This window comes from Panicum virgatum, chromosome 9K, assembly GCF_016808335.1.
Source record: "Panicum virgatum strain AP13 chromosome 9K, P.virgatum_v5, whole genome shotgun sequence".
NCBI classification, from domain to species: Eukaryota; Viridiplantae; Streptophyta; class Magnoliopsida; order Poales; family Poaceae; genus Panicum; species Panicum virgatum.
In genome coordinates, this window is record NC_053144.1 from 16183380 (window position 1) to 16199674 (window position 16295).

At 49.8% G+C, this 16295-nt stretch overlaps 1 protein-coding gene and 1 long non-coding RNA gene across 2 annotated transcripts; one reads left to right on the forward strand and one right to left on the reverse strand.

Annotated features, from left to right (window-relative positions):
* Positions 1 to 4696: 4696 nt before the first annotated feature.
* LOC120650390 lies at positions 4697 to 5542 on the forward strand. Its single transcript, XR_005665592.1, has 2 exons — positions 4697 to 5205; positions 5317 to 5542. It is a non-coding gene; the product is annotated as an uncharacterized LOC120650390 (long non-coding RNA).
* A 1646-nt stretch (positions 5543 to 7188) lies between these two features.
* On the reverse strand, positions 7189 to 10499 carry LOC120650391 (subtilisin-like protease SBT1.7). Its single transcript, XM_039927507.1, has one exon. It carries the CDS (start codon positions 10056 to 10058, stop codon positions 7761 to 7763), a length of 2298 nt encoding a protein of 765 aa, XP_039783441.1. The 5' UTR covers positions 10059 to 10499; the 3' UTR covers positions 7189 to 7760.
* Between the last annotated feature and the right edge of the window lie 5796 nt (positions 10500 to 16295).

Below are 16295 nucleotides of genomic sequence, written 5' to 3' on the forward strand. Positions count from 1 at the left end.
TGAATGCATTAAAGGAAAATTTGTAAAGCAAATTAAAAAGGGTGCCAAACGAAGTGCAGGAACATTAGAAATAATCCACACTGATATATGTGGTCCGTTTCCTGTGAAAAGTGTGAATGACTATGATTCGTTCATAATATTCACAGACGATTACTCCCGCTATGGTTACATTTATCCAATTAAAGAAAGGTCTGAGGCATTGGATAAATTTAAAATATTCAAAGCTGTGGTTGAAAATCAACTTGACAAAAGAATTAAAATAGTAAGGTCAGACCGTCGAGGGGAGTACTACGGTCGACATACCTCTTATGGACAAGTTCCTGGACCTTTTGCAAGGTTTTTACAGGAAAATGGTATAGTTGCCCAATATTCCACACCGGGGGAGCCTCAGCAAAATGGAGTAGCTGAAAGGCGCAACCGTACACTGATGGATATGGTGCGCAGTATGATGAGTTATTCCACACTGCCATTGGGTTTGTGGATGGAGGCGTTAAAAACTGCCATCTATATTCTCAACAGAGTGCCAAGCAAATCGGTGCCCAAAACACCGTATGAGCTATGGACAGGAAGAGAACCCTCACTGACTCACCTTCGGGTCTGGGGGAGCCCAGCTGAGGCTAAAGTGTTTAATCCAAGTATTAGAAAACTGGATCCCAAAACTGTAAGTTGCCATTTTATCGGCTATCCTGAAAAGTCGAAAGGTTTTTGTTTCTACTGTCCAGACAGACATACAAAATTTGTAGAAACGAGACATGCTGTCTTTCTAGAAAACGAAATGATCAGGGGGAGCATGGTACCTAGAGAAATTGACCTTGAGGAGAAGCGGGTGTATGTGCCTACTCCTATGATTCAAGAGCTATTTTTCTCACTACCTGTTGATGCTGCACCAAAAGTTCCTGAAATAGTGACGCCAGTACCTTCTTCGGTTGTTGCTGTGCCAACTATTCCAGATATTACGGTGTCAACACCTGTCGCAACTCCACCCATACCAACAGTGAGCGAAGGTTTGGAACCTGTCATCCAGGAACCGCCTGAACCCGCGGTTGGACATGAGGAGGAGGAGCTACAGCCCCCTATGGAAAATGTGCTAGAAGTTGAGGCACAAAATGTGCCACAAGCAGTGGCCCTTAGAAGGTCACAAAGAGAAAGAAGGTCGGCCATTTCTAGCGACTATGAAGTTTATAATACAGAAGAGATTCATATGGAGGGTGATCCCACTTCATATGAAGAAGCCATGAGAAGTGTTCACTCATCTAAATGGCTGGAAACTATGAAGGATGAGATGAAATCAATGAGTTCCAATGGTGTTTGGGACTTAGAGGAAATTCCTAAAGAAGCCAAAACAGTAGGCTGTAAATGGATCTACAAGATAAAACATGACTCCAAAGGGAATGTAGAAAGGTTCAAAGCATGACTCGTGGCAAAAGGCTTTACGCAAAGGGAAGGGATAGACTATAACGAAACCTTTTCTCCGGTTTCGTGTAAAGATTCCTTCAAGATTATAATGGCATTGGTGGCACATTATGATTTAGAGTTACATCAGATGGATGTAAAGACGGCATTAATTAACGGGGATTTGTATGAAAATGTTTACATGGCACAGCCGAAAAGTTTTATCGTGGAAGGAAAAGAACATATGAGATGTCGCTTAAAGAAATCCATTTATGGATTAAAGCAAGCCTTTAGGTAGTGGCACATAAGGAAGTTTGGGTTTAAAGAAAATTAAGAGGACAACTGTATTTATGCAAAGTTTAAAAGTAGAAAATTCATTTTCCTTATCCTGTACGTGGACGACATTTTTCTTGCTAGCATTGATGTCGGTCTGCTACTGGAGACAAAGAAATTTCTGTCCTCAAATTTCGATATGAACGATCTCGGTGAAGCTTCATTCGTTTTGGGAATTGAAATTCATCGGGATAGAAGAAAGGAGGTATTAGGATTGTCACAGAAGATTTACTTGGAAAAAGTTCTAAAGAAATACAGTATGCATACTTGTAAGCCTTCACCTGCTCCTATAGTCAATGGCGATAGATTTGGAAAATTTCAATGTCCCAGGAACCAGTATGAGATCGATCAAATGAAAGCGGTTCCATATGCTTCAGCTGTCGAAAGCCTACAGTATGCTCAAGTTTGTACACGCCCTGACTTAGCATTTGTTACCGGGATACTTGGCAGATATCAAAGTAATCCAGGACAGGCACACTGGATCATGATAAAGAAAGCTTTATGTTATGTGCAAGGCACAAAAGGCCTCATACTAACATCCAGAAAATCCGATTCCCTAGAGATAGAAGGGTACTCAGATGCGGATTTTGCGGGGGACATCGATGACCGAAAGTCCACGTCCGGTTATGTGTTCACACTCGCAGGGGGAGCTATATCGTGGAAAAGCTCCAAACAAAGTGTCACTGCATCATCGACGATGTACGCGGAATTTGTGGCATGTTATGAGGCCTCGGGGCAGGTTGAATGGTTAAAGAAATTTGTACCCGGTTTAAGAGTGGTAGACAGTATTCAAAGACCACTCAGAATGTACTGCGACAATGAACCAGAAGTGTTTTATGCTCACAACAATAATCAAGTGGTGCTGCCAAACACATTGACATAAAATTTTATGTTGTGAAAGAGAAAATCCAGAATCACTGCATTACTCTCGAGCATATAAGTAAAAAGAAAATGCTTGCGGATCCGCTCACGAAAGGCTTACCACCCAATATGTTCATGGAACACATAGCCGGCATGGGTTTAAGGGAAAGCCTGTGAATTTCTGAAGAATAAAAGAGCCCAAAAAGTTAAAGATTTTGTTTCAAAACAGTGATATGAGTGGTAGCTGTTGAGTCTATCGGTCTTGAACCGTGACGATAAAGCATACTTTATTCATTAATCTGTGATGGAACGATTAAAGGAAAAAAAGTTTCAAGTTAAAGTACAAAGTTAAAGTATAAAATGAGATCAAGGGGGAGAATGTTGGATTGATCTCTTTCAACGGCCTATTAGGCCCCTTATTCACGGCCCCTGACCGGGGGCGTCCAACCCTTAATGGTTGGTGGGCTCCCGCTGTACAGCGCCAAAATAAATAGGGGTGAGGGGCCGGGGCACTCGGTACGAGGTTCACCGCGCCGCCTACACCCTCACCCACAGAAACCCTAAGCCGATCTACTAGGGGGCGCTGGAGCAGCGGGAAGTTCCGCCGCCGCCGCAGCCGACTCCGTCCCTCCGTCGCCGCTATCGTCCTCGACACCATCGCCCCGGCGTCGACCTCGCTGCGTCACTCGTCGCCGTCTTTGAGCGGATCTCCATCAACGAACCTGAGATGGCCGGCTCGAGCTCCATCGGTGGTACAGAAGGTTTTTCTCCCTCTCAGTGTACTCTCGTGTAGATTTAGGAACATCTTGTACTTGAACAAATAAAAGAGAAAGAGATCCCTCTTGATCGTGCACTGTGTTGATCCTAATCTAGCAAAACCCAGGTATTATTGTTGCCAACTTGGCCGGAATGGGTCGCGGGTGCCTTCAGTTTTGCTGTACCGTACCACTCTTTGATGTCAAGTGTCAGGCCCAATCGCTTTCGCACCCGATTCTTGTTGGCCACCACCACCACCCAGCATTGTTTGCGAGGACAGAGGATCAGGTAGATATGAGCAGAGAGATCAGGATGCGGAAACCGTGGTGCGCACCAGCAGCAGCCGTCTCATCTCAATATCAAACTCAATACCTCGCTGAGATGAAACGCATCGATCATATCGTTTATCGTATGACTAATCGTCGCTCAGCCAGATCGCGCGGCTGCCTTTTCTGCCGCGAACGTGGATCATCGGCAGTGTGTTTGCAGGCTCATCAGGTGCCGATTTGGTAGGTGGTGTCCGATCCTAGCAGCAGTAAATGCAGGCGAGCATTCTTCGGCCGATCTTGCTGGCTGGCTGCCACTATCCGCTTCTCGTCGCCGCTTTTCATACTCTCTGCACGTAGCTCGCTCCGGCTGGCTGCAGATGAGAGGATCATTGGCGCGTTGCTTTTGCTCCCAGAGACGATCACCTCATCCAAGAATTGTGCTGCTTTTTTTTAAAATCATGTTTCTGAATTTCGTTTCAGTATGGCTGCCTGATGAACGGGTCCTCATCCTCACTCCCCTCCCACAAAAGGGAAATTTGTCAAGGCAGGGGAGAGAGAAAAAAAAGCAAAGCTAGTAGCTACTCATCGCGTATGCATTTGCCGACATTTATTTATACCTAGCTACTCATCGCGTAGATGTTTATTCTCTCCCCTCGCAAAAAAAAAGGTTAGTAGATGTTTATTCTTTATTAAGATTCGCCACTCATCGCGTTGTGATGGTATAAATCAATGTCGGCAAATGCATACGTGCGGAACCTAGCTGCTCCGGCTGACGAACAAGTTGCATAGTATTGTGCTCCGATGATCCGATCCGTGTCTGCCACACGACATCAGTGCTACCAGCAGGATAACTGACGATACATGAACCTAAAGAGCTGAAGCAATAATATTATGATCCGCACAAATAGGTTGTAAAAATTGTCCGCAAAATTGTTGCTTTTTGAATTCCTTGGATGTTCATGAGCAATGCCTTCCTGAATGGATCTTTTACGCGCATCCTATACTTTTTTTTTAAAAAAAAGAAGGGACCTGTCAATGTCAAGGACATGTCAAGGACTCAAAGTGGGGAGAAAAAGGGGGAGGTGGCCACTTCTCGTTCTTATTTCCTTGCTACAGGGCAAAAGGGCGAAAAGGGGCGGACTCGCGTTTCCGGCGGTGATTCCGCCGGTCCCTTCTGTCTCCAGTGGCCGGATCGGCGCCGGAGATGGAGGTGGACCGAGGAATCGGCGTGCGGCTGTGAATAGGCTAGATAGTATAGTATCTAGGTCTTCGTTTTCCTCGCCGGCGTTGCTGCGGGTGGAGGAACGAGCTCCGGGAGTGGCTATGCGTCCACTTTGCCGGCGAATAAGGTTGCCTGCTGCTGTTCTTGTTGGCGGGCTGATGTTTCTACTTCTCCAAGATGGATATGGCGCTTGTGGCGGCGACGGTGACGGCGCCAGATCTGCCCCTGCATCATCTTGGAGGTTAGGCTTTTGTTTGTTTGCTGTCTGTGTCTTCCTTGCGAAAGGGAGGCCACAGGATTTCCCTGCGTGGGGGTTCTGTTCCGGGCTGCTGATGTCTTCGGCAGTCGCGGAGCTTTCTTCCGGCCAGCGAGGTGTGCGTCGCCGGTGGCGGATTGCTTCTTCCTTTCTCCTTGTCGATGGAATTGCTGATGTTCTTTCAACGGAGTCGAAGCGCTGTGATGTTACAGCGTGGCCTGATGCAGCTGAACCAAAGCTTTGGAGTTCCTCGACGAGGCGGATGGAGGTGACGGCCGGACTCCGGCGATGGTCTGGAGGTGTCGGCGTTGAGGATAGGGCTGAGGACTTCCTGGGGTGTGTGCGTATTTTTTCTTTGTACCAGGGTGTTCTCTGCAATATGGCAGGGATGTACTGTACCTCCTCTGTTTAATATAGTCTTCCCTTTCCCAAAAAAAAAAGTGGGGAGAAAAAGATACCAGGCTGCTACGGTTGGATGGTGGTCTTAGGATTTGCCTCCTCTCGGTGGCGCTCCCTCGGCAAGTCGGCACGCATACGCGTGTAGCTAGCCTAGTAGCTGGCTAAAGTGAATAGCTTGCCGTAGTAATGCGATCGTGCAGGATAACCACGCCATGTAGGAGCAGCAGGACTGTGCAGTTCCTGCGCGAAGCGTCAGCGGAGCAAACGTACCAGGCTCTCCTCTGCGCCCGTCCTACACAACTTTTGGACTCTTGGAGATCACCAGCTGGTCCAGATAAAAAAGAAAAAAAAAGAAAATCAGCAGCTCAACCAAGAAATTGCGGGGTTTACCAGTAAACCCCCAACCTCCTCCCTCTTCCCTCAACAAACAAACCGCCGCCGTAAATAAATAGAGAAAAAAAAGAAAAGGAAAAGAAAAGAAGTAAAGGGAGTTTGACAGTCTAGCCAGAGGGGCAAAGGGAAAAGGCGGTCGGCATTGGGCCAGGCTAGCTGGAAGACGAAAAGGAGAAAGCCCAGGCCGCATTTTTCTAACTCACGGGCCCATACCCCCGATGCCGCCGCCGAGCACGAGATCGTGAAGCAAGCACGCAGAGGCGCGCGCAGCGGCAATTTTCATTTCGCGCTGCTTTATTTATTCGCCCTGTCCTGATTTTTCCTGAACAAAATCTCTCTTTAATTTCCCCTTTTTCCTCTTCCAACCTCTGTACGTTCGTTCCATTAGCTCCGGAGCAAAGCAGGTGCGGGTGGTGTGGTGTCACGAGGACGCCACTGCTCTACCAAATTGAAAAGGCGCTTAATAAACCGGCCACATCTTCCTCTGTTTTTTTTTCTTCCCCTGTCACCGGTGACCAGCCGGCGGCCCTGCTTTTACTCGCCGCCTCTCTTCTTCGTGGATCTTCTTTTTCTTCCGTGCCTCCCTCCCTCCCTCCTTCCCTGTCCTGCTCCACTCCTGCCTCCCTTTACCTTACACGCACTTGTTTAGTAATAACAATGTTATTAGCATTACTTTAGCGAAAGGAAATTGATGTTACGGAAAGCCGGATGGGGAGGATGGAGCCATTGAATGGGCGACACAGGCTCGGATTCCCCTTCTTGGTAGTGATGCTGATGCACACTGCTAGACCACCATACCTTCTTCTCTTCTCCTCTTTTTTTTTTCTTGACCCCTTTTGCACTCAAATAATTAGGACGACTGATAAGGCCGAGCTTTAATCTTTCAAAAAAAAAAGATAAGACCGTGCTTTCGTTTGAGTTGTTATTCAATTCTCATAATACAAGAGGCTGAAGCTTCGATTTTTCACGAAACCGAAAACTTACATCAAGCCGAAGGTAGTGCCGTATGTATTTCTATGCGCTGGCAACACTAAATTCTAACACTATATTTAAATACAGGCACGTGTGTCCCTCTCCCTCTCGCCAAGTTGTCGCAGCGCCTTTTTTTGTCACTTTGAAGTTTTTATGTTTTGAAGTTTAACGCACCGTATCAGCACTTCTGTTTGGATAGTCTAGTGACAAAGTTTAGCACTTTGGGGCATTAGCAATTGGATGATGGATCAAAACATCTTTAAGTACATACCTCTATTATGCTACTCTGGTATGCTATTGTTTCAAAAGAGTGTTTCTATACTAGAGTAATGATGTTACAGAAGAGACGGTGCTCTAGCATGTTATTATGACGTTAGTAACAATCATCATAGGAACATATATACCAACAATTAATCCAATTCCACGATCCAGGAACACCACGAAATTTTAAAAAAAGAGAGGTAGAGAGAGATAATTTAAGGTAAAACATTCGTGGAGAACATTGCTGGTGGCCCCCTCAGGTCCAAATCAGTCATTGTGGAGCTGCCCTTGCACTTGCAGCGTGGCAATCACAATCAGGTCCAGCCCCCTCCCTCCAGGCAGAGGCAGCCCTTCTATTAATTCCATTCCAATCAACCACCATCATCCCATCCCATCCCATCTCCATCCAACATTTCACACTCCAAAACCACAATCTAGCTAGACACCTGCCAAGATTAATGATCTTATTTGCAACACGTAACAAACCTCCAATTTTCGCCCCCCTCCCCACTCCAAACCTTCCAATTTTACACTCCAGCCCTTCGACCGGTCGTGGCAGTGTACGCGGCGGCCATCACTTGGACTACCGTTGCCCACGCAACCGTTTTTTCAGGCGCCAACCAAAACCCCATCGTGCTCGTGCCCGTCAGGTCCACGTGAACGCTATCGGGCTGGCCACGCTGTGCTTGCCGTCCGACCACACGAGCCGCCCGAAGCCGGCGGTGCCCGACGGCTGCGACCTGGACGTGAACCTCACCGTGTAGCTCTTCTTCTCCCCCGCCGACGCGAACGCCAGCACCGCCGGCTCCACCGCCACGGCCACGCCCCGCGCGGCGCCGGACACCGACGTCGACACCTTGTACGTGCCGGCCCCGCCCACGCTGGTGAGCGTGCGCGTGTGCGTCACGGTGGTCGCCGCCGAGGACTCGCCGCCGTCGCCGTCCGCCGTGGAGAAGGGCACGGAGAAGGACGGGTAGTTGAGGCCGCCCACGGAGTAGGTCTTGTTCTCGGCGCACCCCAGGTCCCGGCTCCGCGCCACGACGGCGATCATGTTGGGGCTGTACTTGAGCGCGCACAGGAAGTCGACGTAGTCGCGGGCGCCCAGGTCGTAGACGAGCCCCGGGTCCGCCGCCCGCGCTGGGTCCACGTGGCCGGCGCCGTAGTCGAACGGCGTGGCGGCCGCGCCCGTCGCCGCGTCCAGGAGCGGCGACCCGCCGCCGGAGTAGGTGGCGTAGGCGGTGGTCATCAGCGCGGACCGCACGGCGGCGGGGCTCCACTCCGGGTGCGCGCTCCGGAGCAGCGCCGCGAGCCCGCTCACGTGCGGGCACGACATGGAGGTGCCGGAGATGATGTTGAAGCCCACGCGGCGGGTGTCGGCGGCGAGCCCAGTCGGCCCGGCCCTGCCCGTCCACGCCGCCAGGATGTTCACGCCGGGGGCGATGATATCCGGCTTCAGGATCTCCGGCGTCACCATGTTGGGCCCGCGCGACGAGAACGCGGCCACCACCGGCGATGGGTGCACGCCCACCTGTGTCCCGGCGACCACGATCGTCGCCGTGGGGTTCGGGTCGGAGGCCACGTAGGACTTGATCGCGATGCCTTCCCTCTCGCCGACGCCCGCGGCGGGGAGGAGGTGCGCGTCGGCGACGAGCTCCTGGCCGTTGGCGGCCGTGTTGGAGAGCACCATGCCGGCGCCGCCCGCGTCGCGCACGACGAAGCCCTTCTGGACGCGCGCGCTGACGCCGCGGTCGCAGACGACGATCTTGCCGGCCACCTTCTCCGGCGTGAGGGTACCCGGCATGCAGAGGTTCCCGGCGGTGGAGTTGGAGGCGTTGGCCGCGTAGACGATGGGGAGCGGCGTGCTGGGGAGGGGCTTCCCGGAGTAGAGGGAGACGCCCGTGTAGTTGTTGCCGTTGCCGAGCGCGACGTACGCCGGGAAGTCGCGGTCGAGCGTGCCCGCGCCGACGGTGGTGATCCACGGCGCGACGTTGGAGAGCGTGGAGGTGCCGGGCCCGGCGTTCCCGGCGGAGCAGGAGACGAGGACGTTCTGCTCCATGGCGGCGAAGGCGCCGATGGCGACGCTGTCGCGCGAGTAGTCCGCGGCGCCGCCGCCGAGAGAGAGCGAGAGAACGCCGCAGCCGTCGGCGACGGCGGCGTCCATGCCCGCGAGGATGTCGGAGCTGAAGCAGCCCCCGAGCCAGCACACCTTGTACACGGCGACGCGCGCCCGGGGCGCCATGCCGCGCGCCGTGCCGGCCGCGAACCCGAAGAGGCTGGCGTCGGTCACGGCGGCGCCGGCGGCCGTGGAGGACGTGTGCGTGCCGTGGCCGTCGTCGTCGCGCGGGGACCGCGACTCCCGGTCCGTGTCCATGGGCCCCATGGCGGCCTCGTACCCTTTGTTGAAGAAGCGCGCGCCGACGAGCTTCCGGTTGCAGGCGGAGGCGTTGAACCCGGCGCCCGCCGCGCACTGGCCCTTCCAGAAGGAGGGCACCTCCCCGAGCCCGGCGTCGTCGTAGCTGGGGCTCTCGGGCCACACCCCGGTGTCGAGCACCCCGACGACGACGTCCGCCGCCGTCCCGGACTGCGGGAGCAGGTCGGCGCCCGCGATGCCCAGGAACTCGGGCGTCCGCGTGGTGTGCAGCTCGTAACGCGCCTCGGCGTTCACGGCGAGGACGCCCTCGAGGCGCGCCAGGCCGACGGCCTCCGCCGGCGTGAGGCGCGCCGAGAAGCCGTGCAGGACCGTGTCGTAGGCGTAGAGCATCTTGCTGGCCGCGGACACGGAGCGCAGCGAGGCGCCGTACCACTCGCCGTGGTCCGCGTACTCCGGCGGCATCGCCGACTTGGCCATGTGGACGATGTACGTGCTCCGCTTCCCGCCGCCGGCGGCGGCGGCGGCCACCGCGAGCGCCAGCACCAACGCCCGCAGCATGACGGTGTTACCCATCTTGTGCAGGTAGGTAGAGGGATTATGGATAGAGATAGATATTGTGGCGGAGCTAGCTCGCCGCTACAAGAGCGTGTAGATATATATATTATACACCACGCGAAGTGAGTTGGGACCGAGAGAGGGAGGGGAGGGGAGGGGAAGCAGAAGAGTGTGAGCAAAAGATGTATAGTTGGCCAAATGGGCCAGACCCGATGGGACAGCACGGGCACGATTCGAAAAAGCACGACACTAGCACGGCACGGGCACGACACCATAGTGCCAGTGCCGGCACGAGGCACGGTCTATATAGTGCCTGGGCCGCAGGTCCAGCCCGCGGCACTAGCACGGGCACGGCACGACTAATGGGCCGGCATGATGCCGGCCCGATAACACTAACAGAGATGGCCCAATTTGCAAACCTAGGTATAAAATCAAATCATTTTTCCTTCCCACATGCCACAGCCCCATCGTCATCCCCCTCAACCTCCCGACGCCTCTATCCTCCTCTCCGCGCCCCTCTCTCTCGCCCTCTCGCACCGTGCCGCCGGCCAGCCGCCATGCCTCCTTCTCGCACCGCGCCGCCGGCCCGCTGCCGTGCCTCCCTCTCGCGCCGCACCCGGCCGCCTCCGTCGCCCCCTGTCCTCGCCTCCCCGGCCAGCGGCCACCGCCGCCGCTCCCACGCAGGCCGCCGCCGGCCTGGCGTGCTGGCGTGCCCAACGGCACGGCACGGCACGCCGGCGCCCTCGCCGGGCCGTGCCTGGGCCGGGATGGCGGCACGGCGGCACTGCGCGGTACGACACGGCGGAGCCGCCGTGCCCGGGCGTGCCGTGCCCCGGCGTGCCCGTGCCGGCCGTGCTCGGGCCGTGCCCGTGCCGTGCGGCATGGTTGGCCACCTATAAAAAGATGGGCGGTTGGTCGACGGAGAGGTCGGAGAAAGAAGGAAAAGAGGTGAAGGTTCTGTGTGGTTAAGCGATTGCCTGCTCTCAGGCAGGGGTAATAAGCGATCGATCGAAAGGAGTAGAATTAATTAAACGGAGGTGACAGGGATGAGCGCACGCACTAGGAAAAGAAGAAAGGGGACGAAACTAAAGAGACGGTCGGTCGGGCGACGGGTCACATGGATTTGTTTTTCTCGGCAAACTTTGGGACCTTTCTTTGGTGGCCGGGTCGGCGACGGGTCGCGCTGAGCCGCCGCCGTGGAGAGAGTGGAGACGGGGGAGATATTTTTTTTGGAGGAATCGGTTGGGGATATATGGCCGTGAGCTTGCTGAGCTGGGCTTGTCGACCGCGCGCCGCTAGCTAGCGGACAGTGTGGCGATCGAGCAGCTAGCTAGCGAGGAGAGCTGGCGTCCGTGTGGTGTGTGCGCGCAGGGGGTGGGTAGTGGCAGCTCGGTGTTCACATGCCGACATGCATGTGTTTGTACGCACGCGAAGCACACACAGAGGTTTAGACTTTAGAGAGGCTGACATGCGAACGCATTTTTCTGTGTCGCGCGTACGTGTGGTCTCTTCCGGCCTGGCGTAATCCAATGGAACGACCAAGTAGGATAATAGTAGTGAAGACGAGATTTCACCCCCTGAGGCGGCGTTGGAGAGGCTTGGAATTGGATCGAGCTAAGTGTACCTGCAGGGAAAAGGGACAAAATATTGACAGTGATTGAGGTGTCTGCATCGCATTGTTTTGGTGTGGCTTGATTTGCTTCATCCTAAAAACTAGCAAGGTGGCCCGTGCAAATAGCGCGGGTAGCTAGTTTTTTTCCTAATCTCTATATTTTTCGATAATGTTGTTGTAATTCGTTTTCCAAATAGTTCAAATTGAGGGTCATCTATATCATTTTATATTATTTATATTTTATGAAATATTTTTGGAACATGAATTTAAGAGAAAATAGAATCTCTTATGTACAAGCGTATATTTTTATATTTTCATGCTTAAGCTTTAATATTATATGTATGAATATTTTTAAAAATTTTGATTGGCGGTGTATACCAGTAAAAGCAAGTAGTCTTCTTTCTTTTCTTTACTCTTCAATTGCTGATTCCAAAAGCTCGATGTATATGACTATTTCATCTTTTTTGTGTCACTTGTCGTCCATACGCGGTCTACAAATTTAGTATTACTGCTGGCAAGGTATAAACTTCTCCTTTATGCTCACCACTCTTACACTGTTCGGCTGACTGCAAGCTGTTTGGGCTGAATTCGGCTGGGCTGTTCGACTGGAAGACAGCAGCCGTTCGGCTGGCCAACTTGCCACTTAGTAGCCTCGAACGCCGTCCGTCGCTCGCTCACTCAGTCCGGATCCAAAATGGAGTCCACGGCTCGCTCACACAGTCCACGGCGGAATCAGCAAGCTGACTGCTCGTTGGCTACGACGGGCTACAACACCTCCAGTCCAGACCAGCCGTAAGTTGACCAGCCGAACGCAGAGTCTGTATATTCGTCATCACCCTCTTGGAATTCGAGAAATTAAAAAAAAATTCTCCTTTGTTCTCATCATAGTTGTTCCATATAAGATACTACTGTTAAGCTGTGCTTCTCCACAGCCACTCCAATGATTTTTCATGGTTGTTATTAGCACGCTCTCTAAATTGCACAATGATGGTCTGTATGGTAGGTTTCAAAACCTTCAAAAATAGTTTTAGCTTTGGTTTCATTTATAAAACTACTTTTTTGAGTCGAAGTTATTTTTTAAAAAATATTTAGCAAATCAGCTTCTTAATGATAATTTGGTAATTCTAAGAATATTTTAGAGCTAAAGGAAAGAGGATAAGTCGATGAAGCCGCTTTTTAGCTGTTTCCCTCTTTTGTAAGTTATTTTGGAAATCCATGTTGGCTTATTGTGTGAAGCCGTTTAATCTTTTTAACTTATTTGGTAGGACTTCATCTGATGTTAAAGAAGTCCAGTCAAATACACCCTAACAATCACAAGGATTACTTGTGTTATCATCAACAGCAATGGTGTTTGAGACGTTACCAATATGACGTAAGTGCACATCAAGGCTCGATGAACGCCATGGTCGAGCCTCAACTTAGCTACTTATCTATGACGATTGATTCGTAATGTATTTCAAACTATATTGTAGAGTAAAGCTTGATGTTAGAAGGTAGCAATTACTATAGCGTAGTTGATGTACTCCACGATACTGGACAATTGGTGGAGCAAGCAGTACACATACGCAGATGGACATGTGCTTTTATTTAACTAATTTGCTTCCAAATATTAATGGAAATAAAACATCATTTTTCATTATATATTTTGTAATATAATCATATATTCATTTGATATTTACATGGAATTTATATTTTTAATTCCTTTCAAATTCAAGTAAAATAGTACATTTTTTCTATTTTTTATTTTCAAGTTAACCCATATATTAAATATATTTATAGAACTTTTTGCATTAACCTAAACCATTAGATGATTATAAAAGTAACATTGTAAATATTTATCTATTATCTTGACGATTCAACCTATACTTTTGAACGTAGCTTAAATAAATTTTCTCTATATGGACTATTCACACATGTCATTTTCTTTCCCAACTTAAAATAAATCAAAATATCTATTTTTATTATTTTATTTCCAAATCTAGTTCTTTATTAATTGTAGTTCACAAACACTTTTATGTAGACATTTTTTCCTAAAATTCATATACAAATTAACTGCTTGTTTTATTATTTTTATTCTAGATTTAACTATTTATAAATTAAATTTGATATGAAGTATTTAGTGAATTTGTAGTTTCTTCTTAACTTTAAATTTGTTATTTATTAGTTATATTTGACATATACAATTTATTAAACTATTTTCCTTCCTAATCGGTATACAAACTATCTACTGATATATTATTTTTTTAAAATACAAAATTTACTCATTAGTCATATTAAAGATGGTCTCTTCAGTCAATTGCTAATATTTTTATATTTTTTTGTTTGTACTCTTTTGTCAATTGCTATTTTCATTTTTTAGTTCCTAATTTAGCTATTGGATATTCTAATATTATTTTTCATGGACTCTTTGGTCAAGCTGTTTCTATTTTTTAAATTTTGAATTTAGCTATTTAGTAAACATATTTGGCAATTATTATGGTATTTGATATAGATTATTTGTGTTAGCCTAAACAGGTATATCTTTATAAATGCGACGGTATAAGTTTTTAGTTTTCTAGAATAACATGCGAGTTTTAATACATTTTAGCAAATGTGGTGGCTTTCTTTTAACGGTCCATCAGTCCCTTGGCACCACAGCCGAGGAGGACAGACGATCTTGGGCGGGATGGCTGGGTCAACCTTGACGACCTGCGGTGGCTTTCTTTTAACGGTCCCTCGGCACCACAACCGAGGACGATAGACGATCTTGGGCAGGATGGTCGGGTCGACGTTGAAGACCTGTGGTGGCTTTCTTTTAATGGTCCCTCAGTCCCTCGGCACCGTAGCCGAGGAGGACAGACGATCTTGGACGGGATGGCCGGGTCGACCTTAACGACCTGTGGTGGCTTTCTTTTAACGGTTCCTCAGTCCCTCGGCATCACGGCCGAGGAGGACAGACGATCTTGGGCGGGATGGCCGGGTCAACCTTAACGACCTGGGTCAGATCGACGATAATGCTCGCTAAAGCTGGACACACCTAAGAGGTCATGCAGCGGGTTACCGGATGGTGCCTTCATGCCGCATCCCGGGGGCCAAGGTCGCTAGCATTGAGCTGCACATGTTGTTGTGCTTGAATGCGCAGTAGCAACGTCAGCACCACCGCGTCGTGGGCGGCGAAGCCCTCTACCGCTCTACATGCTTGCCAACGCTCTCCACCCTGCTGCATCTCTGTGGACGCAGAGATGCCGTCGTCAGCAGCCGTTTTGCAGCACGCGATTATTGTGTTTCAATGAATAAATAACACATTGGTTTACGTACCCATACATAGGTCTCGTGGCCTAAGATTATTCTCCGAATGCTGGCGCCACCTATATATTTTTTAAACTTGTTGGCACCAGTTAGGGATAAGGTGAGAATGAAGAAAACTCGAATTGATCATGAGCTGCGACCACTGGGAATTGGGCACCATCTTTACATTAGCCTGCCAGTGCCAGAGGTGATGCAGGTGTGGCAGAGCGTGGTGAAGATGATCCTAATACATACTCCTGTCTCGTACGCTCTCGATGGATGAACGGCGATCTCCTCAATGGGTGCTAATTGTTTTTATTTTTAAATTCCGAATTTAGCTATTAGCTATTCTAATCGTATTCATTTTGGACTCTTTGGTCACGTATTTTTTAAATTCCGAATTTAGATAGTTACTTGTCATATTTGTTAAGGACTCTTTAAGTTAGTATAGACTGTTAGATCTTCAGAAAATCCAATGGTCCAAATTTTTCTCTTTTCTAGATTAATGTGGCGACTTCTTCTAACACTCAAATATTTATATAATTGATAGATTGAACCAGACGTACGGTTGGTTTAGTAATAACCTAAAAATAACTACTACCCCCCCTCCCCGGGTCATCCCAAGCCGTCTTGTCAGGCAGGACAGCTTGGGGAGCAGAATGGAGACTTCCTAATTAATCATCGAGGGAGACGTACACTGTGTTCGTATAACCTTCAAATAAAGGCCAACAAATCCGATTTGGACAGGAAGGTTTAGAAATCTCAAGCCAGTCAATAATATTTTTTCTCTTATACCAAACTACCACCAGCCACCAGTAATTTTCTCTCACAACAAACCAATACCAGCCACCAGCCGCAGCCAGCAGAATAGAGTGATAATACAGCTGAAAAACCACAGAAGAATATGCACGCCACCGATCACCATCGGCCCTGACGAGCAACACGTAGGTGCCTGCGATCCGTACCGCAACCGGCGTGACGTGGTTGGATTTGCTTGAGGACGACCAGTAACTTGCATGCGGCGCGCGCGATCAAGGTAAAGTGCGCGCAAAGGTGATCCGTCAGGGCACTCAACCCACCATCTCTTCCTCCCAACTTGCGCGCGCGGGGATACATGATTAATCCCAGCATAGTTATATATATTATATTGTTCGTCTTTATCAGCTATCGCTAGCTTTATGCCTGGCGTGATGATGCGAGGACCAGCTTTATATTGTGGACCTAGCCAGAGACGGCGCCCGTGTAGCTGCTGATATCAAATCGCGATAGCGAGAGGGATAGAGGAGGAGGAGGAGGAATCTAGGAGGCAACAGCAACAATCCCTACACGGAATCAGGATCGGGCTAGAATTTTTTTTTTGTTGACAACGACGTCCA

What these genes read in the sequence shown, in the direction of transcription:
- LOC120650391 (XM_039927507.1), bottom strand. Translation starts at nt 10,058, where the DNA reads ATGGGTAACACCGTCATGCTGCGGGCGTTGGTGCTGGCGCTCGCGGTG.